Source organism: Morus notabilis, unplaced genomic scaffold (assembly GCF_000414095.1).
Source record: "Morus notabilis unplaced genomic scaffold, ASM41409v2 Scaffold1993, whole genome shotgun sequence".
NCBI classification, from domain to species: Eukaryota; Viridiplantae; Streptophyta; class Magnoliopsida; order Rosales; family Moraceae; genus Morus; species Morus notabilis.
In genome coordinates, this window is record NW_010357752.1 from 22,840 (window position 1) to 31,732 (window position 8,893).

General features: G+C 30.9%; 1 protein-coding gene across 1 annotated transcript; it reads right to left on the reverse strand.

The window, feature by feature from the left end:
- Positions 1-450: 450 nt before the first annotated feature.
- Positions 451-8,239, reverse strand: LOC21386829 (GABA transporter 1). Its single transcript, XM_010090855.2, has 7 exons — positions 8,055-8,239; positions 7,123-7,353; positions 2,238-2,335; positions 1,768-1,954; positions 1,517-1,647; positions 1,167-1,400; positions 451-1,079 (listed from the first exon to the last, which is right to left on the reverse strand). Exons 1-7 carry the CDS (start codon positions 8,176-8,178, stop codon positions 699-701), a joined length of 1,386 nt encoding a protein of 461 aa, XP_010089157.2. The 5' UTR covers positions 8,179-8,239; the 3' UTR covers positions 451-698.
- Positions 8,240-8,893: the final 654 nt, after the last annotated feature.

Here is an 8,893-nt window from a genome sequence, read left to right on the forward strand (position 1 = left end):
TTTTTTTTTTGTTTTTGTTTTTGTTTTTTTTCCCTTTCAGGTTTCACATTGAATTCTACAATAGCTGGCTAAAGAGGGGGGATGGATATTTAGGCAGAGAGGATTACACAGTGACTGGTTTTATATTCAGTGACATCTGATTTTGTTCTTCTAGTTGTATTTTGTGCTTTGTTCATGCAAACAAAAAATGACCTTTTTTTTTTTCATTAGTCAATAATAGTCTTTTTGGCATGAGAACGATCAAATAAATCAATAAGCTATTCTTAAGCACTCCGTAGGCTGGCTTTGGAGCTCAATTGAACATGTTGCTCAAATGGAATTTTGCTGTGAGAAATAGGAAGGTGAAAATTAGAAAGCACCAAATTTTGCTTAAGTTATTTATTTTCAACACTTGAAAATTTACAACATTTTTTCGTAAAAAATTATATATCTCGTAAAAATATATGTGTGTGTGTGTGTGTATGTAATATGTTTACTATGTTTAGCTTAAACCTAATATTGGATTCTATACCTTGTAAAAATTCTCATATGTAGAATTGGCAATTTTCATATTGAATTCTCCAAGCTTGTATCTTTGAGATATTCATTATGGTTGTAGGCTTTGTGATTAAACACAATTGCCAAGTACAATAGAAGCGTAAATTAAGCTTGTACAGATTAATTAAAATCTTCTAATAGCACCGTGGTAAGCTTTGCGATTAAACATTAGCAAATAAGCGATAATTTTTGGCATCAAGGCCTATTTGTCTCACTGCTGCAACAGCTGCTATGACTCCTAATACTGAAAAGAAGATTCCTATAGACGCATTTAACCAGAAAATGGGACTTTTACTTGAAGGCTTAAACGTCAAGTGGTAGAAAACCACAGGCAAGACAAAGTCAAGAGGCATGAAACCGAAAGCTCCGATCACCGAATTGATGTCCGCGAAGAAGGGAAGCATTGCTGCCAGCGTTGTCGCCGCGATCACCGAAAGCGAACGAGCGACTACCCTCGGGACAACATTCCGAAAAGAGAACTCCTTGCTTGAGGGGTCTCCAAATGTTCTCTCCAGCACTTCATTCGTCGGTTGCAGATAAACCTGTTAAGCAATCTTGCCATTCAGTAACAAGAAACGTTTTTTCTATTTTTTTTTTAGTACTGAATTTAGTTGTTTTATAGCACTCACCACACCAACAGCTGATAGTTGGAGTATTGTGAAAATGTTGCTCATGAGGATGAACCATTTTGGGACCAGAGCTTTACCATCATCCAAGAAATTGTTAAGTATTAGGCCCTCAGATTGGTTACCAAATGCCCAATAGCCAGAGACGGCAACACTGAAGAATGTCACGGCCACTATAGTATAGCAAACACACAAACCCTTGAACATCTTTCCCTTCACTGGCGGCGCGACCGTTGCCTGTCACCATCGTTAGCGCTTCTAGACTTAGCGAACCCTATTCTCTCGACAACAGGGGAGCCAAAATCGGCTATTGTATGGAAAAAGAAGAGTTAAAAGAGATGATTTCAACGAGCCTGAATTTCCGGAATGATTCCGTTTCCATACGTCGTCGCGATGATTGCAATGGCATTGAAGATACCAAAGATGTGGCTCTCTGTATCGCCATTGATGGAATAATCTTTCTTTGGCCCCTTTGATGAATTTCCTAACAATAAAAAAAAAAAAAGAGAAAAAATCTTTCCTTTAGGACGTTTTCTTTTTGCAAACTTATCATACGCATGATTGCCCAATTACATGTTGCATGATGAGATAGATAATACATTACCAATATAAATGGAGCCGGCAGTGGCACAAACACTGTAGGCAAGGCATAAAACCAGGGACACCAAATTGATGTGCCTTAAAGAGTGAAAAGATGGGAATTGGGCTAAAATCAGCATAAAACACCCAAATATGATCACAAACTCATAAAGCTTTATTGCCCCATGTGGGTTTGAAAGCAAGTAAATTGCCTGCAAAACAGCAACAGGACCAATCAAGAACTCAGATAATCTGTCTCAAAATCCTGTTTCAATTCTTATCCTGCTAAAATTACAGTGATTTTGATTCTGGGTTCAAATTTTGTGAAAGAACTCATTAACAAGAACTTTTTTTATCTAAATTTTTTGTGAGAGAAAACAATATCGTAAAATCAGAATCATGAGTTTAAACCCATGAATCAAACGGGACAAAATATTTATATCATGAGATAACAATATTATAAGAGGCCAAAAATATATGAATTGGATGATTTACCTTCATGCATTGTCCTCCGAGGAGTGTACAAGCAATAACAGCACCATAACAGACCATGAACTGAATAGGGCCAACAAAATAACGACCCCATTTCGGTCCTACCAAAGACAACTTGTTAGTACTAGAGTCCATAACTATTTTCTCTTATTCCCACTTTAAAAAAAAATGGCTCACTATAATAGAAATCAGAGATAATCTTTTATTGATCCGAGACAAGGTTGTTTGGTCACTAGATTCATGCCATGATTCGAATCATGGTTCGTGATTTGTTACAGTATTTTCTCTCAAAAAATACACGTAAATCGAGAATAATTTTGAATCATGATTCTGAATCCATTAACCAAACGTCTAGTTAGTTACGTATTTTAATTATTGAGTAGGGAAAAAAAAAGAAAGAGTAAAAAGTAAAAACTTTTATTGAAAAAATTAGAAGAAATTCTATAAAGTTCTATAAAAAAATAAACATAAAAAAGAAAAAAGTTTTTACCGGAGGTAATGTACTCCACTCACATTAACTGGCTCCACCCACTACAAAATATGTACTTTTTCTTTATTTTCAAAAAAAAAAAAAAATCACTCGATTATCAATTAATATCAGCGTTTCAATGTTGTTTGGGGACTGGAATTTGGTGCATAATTTTATGTTGAAAATACTGTCTAAAAGCCTTATTTATTTTTTTTTAAATTTTTTTTGTATGTACAAGTTAATGCTCTATCTTAACAAACGCAGTGGTGATGGTGTAACACGGAATATAGTAATGTTTTATCTTCATGGCAGTAGCATATCTTTATGCTATAGCAAGTCATATAAAACACCACCTCATAAATAATTGCACTATAATTTAGCGATAATTTCACACATAACTCTATTATAAAATATAGAGTTTGAATCAACTCACACTTAAATTAAAAAAAAAAAAGACACCACATTATCATTGGAAATTTGTCATGTATAAATTAATTAGCAGCAAGTGAAATAGTTAGTAAACAACTTGTGCTTTAATTCCTTAGGAAAAAAAAAAAAAACTTGTGCCTTAATTAGGTAAATTCATAACATTATTTGCTCAACTGCTAATGATGATTGGTATTATTTTCTCTTACTTTATTTTAAAATTTGTTTCTGAATAATCTTGTAACTAATGCCAACACCCACAATCACGCATTTTCATTTTGACTATTGTGTAGTCCTCATTTAAAATTTTACAAAATTTTTTTAAAATTTTTTTTTTTTAAATCCATATTCTAAAAATATTTTAAAAATATAAAAATTTTATTTTTTAAAATTTTAAATGTTCTAAAATGTTTTTAGAACTTTTTTAAAAATTCTCTAATTGATTAGATATAAGGGCAGAAATGACATTTTATGACTTAAATAACGGTCTTAGGATGTTTTTTAAAACTTGAAAGTACCTATTTAATATATTTTTTAAAAATCCTATTTAGTACTTTTAAAAAACAATATATGTTTTGATATAGTAGAGGGTATCAAATTAATTTTATCTTAAATTGATATTAAAACATTTTCAATATTAAAATGTTAAACATGTCGAACCTAAAAAAAATCGTAATATTAACATGCACAACTTTTAGTTGCAATGTGATAATTAGAAAATATTGTAGAGATTATCTTTATATTTTTAGGATTATTATTAGGATTAACTTTTGATATTTATCTTAGGATTATTTTGATTTTAAATGCAGGATTATCTTTATTTTAGTAATTAAATTTGTTTTTAAATTAGGAATTAAATGTGCTTTTGGTTTTAGTTCCTATAAAAATGAGCAGTTCTTTTCATTCCGAGAGTTAAGTCATGATTAGACATGAAATGAATTCTATCATACTAAAGATTCATCATGTGAGCACGCACAAGGCTTTCGTGAATTTGAGTTTTTAATTCAAGCTGAAATGTGATATTTTTAAGAATTTTTAATTGTAACAGAAAAATTAGATGTAATATTTTTTTAGAGTTTTTAACTGTAAAAATCTAAAATTGAAAATTCTAATCAGTGAAATGAACAAGGTCTAAGACACATTGAGACCTCAAGCCTCTCACTTAATTTTTCTTTTAAATGCATACATAAATATACAGTTTTATATTAATATATGCACAACCACTATTATAAGTTAAAATTTAATCATACAGTGTGTGTTTAATTGATAGATTCATACTATAATTTAAATCATAATTCGTAATTTGTTATAATATTTTTTCTCATAAATTTTTAATTCAATTATTAGCCCTACTGAAAAAAAAAAAAAAAAAAAAAAAAAAATTGCTTGGGGTCCCTAAAACCTTTTGCCGTTCAGGATACTGGGGAAGTCTCCACTTTAGATGGGCCGACTTGGGAAAACGAGAATATTGAAGTTCGTGCTTTCCATGCAAGACAGCACCATAAACGAGTCGTCCACGCTTGCTTTTCCTTTTGCGCGTTCTTGTGTTCGTGTTTTTTTTATTTTTTTTATTTTAATTTTCGTTGCTTGGGGCTAATGCTAAAGTTTGGGACTCCCGGCGGAATAGGATATTTCCCACTTTGAAGAATAAAGTAAATAGCAAATTTATAACGAATAATTAAAATAAATAACAGTATATCGTGTTAATGTTTGTAAAAAGATTTTTTTCTTGTAAATTTTCTTTTTACGATTAATAAAAAAAAAAAAATTTCACAAAAATAAAGATTTTTTACCATATAAATTATTTTTTACCACTCGTAAATAAAATATTTACATGATAAATTACTACTTATTTCAAACTTTTAAAATTTATTATTTACTTAATTACTATTTTTATTTCTAGAATTTTTCATTTCTGATAGTGGGTTATCTTGAATATTCACAACTGATAGGGGTCCTTTAAATAAGGACCACATCAGTGTGACTAGTCTGATTGTGGGTTATCCATCATGGTGGGTTCATGAGAAAGGGGTTATTTGTGATTGTTCAGACTCTGCCTTTGTAATAATTACACAACGCGAGCAACCAAAAACATAATCTAAATTTTTTCATCAGAAACGCTTAGTAGGGTGCGTTGTTTGGTTCGCGCTCGGCGGCGGTAGCTTGTGGATCTCACTCGTTGACGAAGTGAAGCTCCTTTTGTTGCACTCCCTGCTCCTTACAGCATTGCGTTTTCCAGTCACTTTGGTCGCATTAGTCGGCTTGCCGCCAATGGCCTTTCTAGTTGAGGCTTTTCTGTTTTGTGGTGGTTTTGTAGAAACTTTCACTATCCATTATTAGTTGGGGAATTAATTGCTCCCAGTGGGAAGGAGAGAACATGGTCAAGACGAATCTATAAAATAATTGATATATCCATATCGAAGTCATTTAACTATAAGAGGTGGGTTCACAATGTGCGCGTTTGAAACTCATTCTAAAATGATTTTATTTTTTGTATGAAAATGAAAATAAAAACGTTTTCAATCTCCGATACATAAATTATTTCTAAAAATGTGTTTAGTAATTTTATCAAAAGATTGTTTTCAGTATAAAAAAACTCATTAATATTTCTAAAAATATGTTTAGTAATTTTATCAAAAGATTGTTTTTAGTATAAAAAAACTCATTAATATCTCTCTTTCTCTCTCTGCTCGAGAGAGGAGAAAACGAAAATAAAAAATGAAAAACGACTAAAAGTTGTTTTTCATTTCTTTATCATTTTATACTAAATCAAAAAATCATTTTCATTTTCATTTTTTGTCTTTATTGCGCCAAACGCCGTTTTATTAAAAATATTTTTATTTTTTATTTCTCAAAAAACTTAAAAAATAAAAATAGAATCAATTCTAAACATAGCCTACAAAGCCGATTAAAAGATTCCCCGTCACAGCTATTTCTCTTTCTTTAGTTTCTTCAAATTTTTATGTATCTTTTTTTTTTTTTCCTTTTGAGTTAGGATTATTACCACAGTTAATTTCTAAACTATACAAGTATTTTATCTCTTTGATCTCTATACTTTTAATTCTCATAAAAAAATTCAAACTGTGTTTTTTTTTTCACAAAGCCGATTAAAAGATTCCCCGTCACAGCTATTTCTCTTTCTTTAGTTTCTTCAAATTTTTATGTATCTTTTTTTTTTTTTCCTTTTGAGTTAGGATTATTACCACAGTTAATTTCTAAACTATACAAGTATTTTATCTCTTTGATCTCTATACTTTTAATTCTCATAAAAAAATTCAAACTGTGTTTTTTTTTTTTTTTGACAAGTTTGATACTTGACACTAATATTGACAAATTTTGTGAAATTTAAAATAGATTATTATGTGTCAATTACGTGATGTCATGAATTTTTAAAAGTCTAAAATTAAAGTGACAGATTACTTATAGTCTTACTGTGAAGAATCAAATTAAAATTGCTAAAAAAAACAGAAATTCAGGAAGTAATTATTTAGGATTAAAACTGTAGGTGTCAAAATTATAGAACGTTTATAATTCAAGAATTAACCGTGATAATATCCCTTTTAAGTTATTGACGAGTTAGAAAATGAAGAAAATTAAACAATGTGAGAGAATATCGACATAAATAATTAAAAAAAAAACTGAAAAGAAAAAAAAAACGTGGACAGATCGAAATCTTGACCATCCTATCCCTATCATCAGGAAAGTTCAATTGTAATCTTCTTATCTTTCTTTTTTTCTTTTTGAAATAAATCTTTTCAGCTTTTGAACTTTGTATTTTTATTCTGAAAATATGTTACTATATAATATATATATATATATATAGACTGATTACCAATTTTTTTATATTAATTTTTGACAAATGATTGATTGTTATTTTTTTAAAAGGACAAATTAATAATTGATTATGCATACATTGTATTTGCTAAATCAGATATTAACTATAACCAAGTTTAGATAAAAACTTGGAGAGAGAGAGAGGAGGTTATATCTTACCTAAAATGTCGTGCGCCATGTCTCTAAACCGGAGATGGCGGCGACCCAGTTGAGCATGGTGTTCCAGAACCAAAGAGATCAAGTTGTAAGAATAGAATGTCACCAGAGCTCCGATCACCAAACAGAAAATCCCAGCCGCCCATCCAAGAAAAGTGAAAGCATATGGGAGACTCAGGAGAGCTGGGGCCACAATTGAAGTTGTCAAGTGATATCCACAGTGAACCCATGATCCTGCAAATTTTCATTCTTATTTAGTTTTGCAAAACAATTAAGAGACTTTCTTTAATAGACCATCCAATTCTAGTGTCAATTTTTGACAGTTAAATTTAGTTAAAAACATATGTAAAATGATAATTTTTAATACAGATAGAACGGTTAAAAAATAGAGAATTATAAATATTTCATTTTTTTGTCATGCTACCAGAGAAATTTTTTATAATAAATTATGGGTTTGGATTATTTTTCTCTAGGATTATACTAATGGAAATTTTCTAAAAGGGTGCGAGAATTGAAACTTAGAACTTCATAGTGAAAGTTGCAATGGTTACCAATAATAAAGCTAAATTTGTTGACTGAATATTGAAAAAATTATCAATACTTATTTTTTCTCATCTTATTAGAGAAACTTTTTAAAACAAATTATTGGTTCAGATTATTTTTTTCTAGGATTATACTAATGGAAATTTTCTAAAAGTGTGCGAGAATTGAAACTTAGAACTTCATAGTGAAAGTTGCAATGGTTAATGGAAAACTGCTGATCAGTACCAACTATATTTGTCCTTTTTAAAATAAAAAAAAAAGTTGAAGATCTCAAAAGTGGGAAAAAGAAAAGGAAAATAAGAAAGAGGAGCAAGAAAGAATAATGGAGTAATTTTGGGTTATGTACAAGGAAAGTTATGTATATGTATAATCCTTTGTATGAAATATTTTACCTTTGGATTTGAGAACAAAAAGAGCACCGGCATCAAGTTCTCTTTGAGGATGAGTGTGTTGAGCAATATCCTTCCCACCTTCTCCCTCATGTACTGGAATAGAGCCCGGTGTAACGGTTCCCATCTCTCTCTTTCTCTCTCTATAAATCTCTTTCTCTCTCTAGATCTCTTTGAATCAGGAATTCATGACATACACGTATATAACTAATGTGCACTGGGACTGCCGATGTCTGAAAGATGTCTGAAAGTCAAAGAGAGTGTTCGTTTTGATGACTGTATGCTGCTCATTTTGTGGACTACGCTTTTCTAATAGAAAGTGAGTTTTACCCTATTTTTATGCACTGAAATAGAAACAAGTTGATTTGTTGCTACATTTTTTTAAAGAGAAAATTACATTTTATTAAAATATTGATAAACAGTTGTCTTGATACAATGTTAATCTATAAGAGAAACAGACGCACGTTTGATACCCAAAATCGAGAAAACACATGAGCACACTAACAACGAGCGGACTGAAAGCTCGACTAGAGAAAGCTCATCTCTTCAACATAAGCTGTCGAGTGCTGGAAGGCAATCAAACACAGAAAGGGGACATCTACACGACATAGAAAAAATTGTAACAGGACTAAGACCACCCTATCGATATTAAGCCAAACACCTAAATCTAACAAAAAATAACAAACTAGACGAGAGTTGGATAGGGAAACCACAACTTTATTACAAACACAAAAGTGACAAAAAGAAGAAAACCTCTAACACCGCCGGTAGAAACCTCCGATGAAGAGCTTCTGGCCAAGAGACCATCGAGGAAGATAGCCAACGGAGAAATGTCAGCCACA

What these genes read in the sequence shown, in the direction of transcription:
- LOC21386829 (XM_010090855.2), bottom strand. Translation starts at nt 8,178, where the DNA reads ATGGGAACCGTTACACCGGGCTCTATTCCAGTACATGAGGGAGAAGGT. An exon ending in TGCCGGCTCCATTTATATTG is followed by an intron (nt 1,648 to 1,767) that starts GTAATGTATTAT and finishes TTTTATTGTTAG; the next exon opens with GAAATTCATCAAAGGGGCCA. An exon ending in AACTATCAGCTGTTGGTGTG is followed by an intron (nt 1,080 to 1,166) that starts GTGAGTGCTATA and finishes ATTGCTTAACAG; the next exon opens with GTTTATCTGCAACCGACGAA.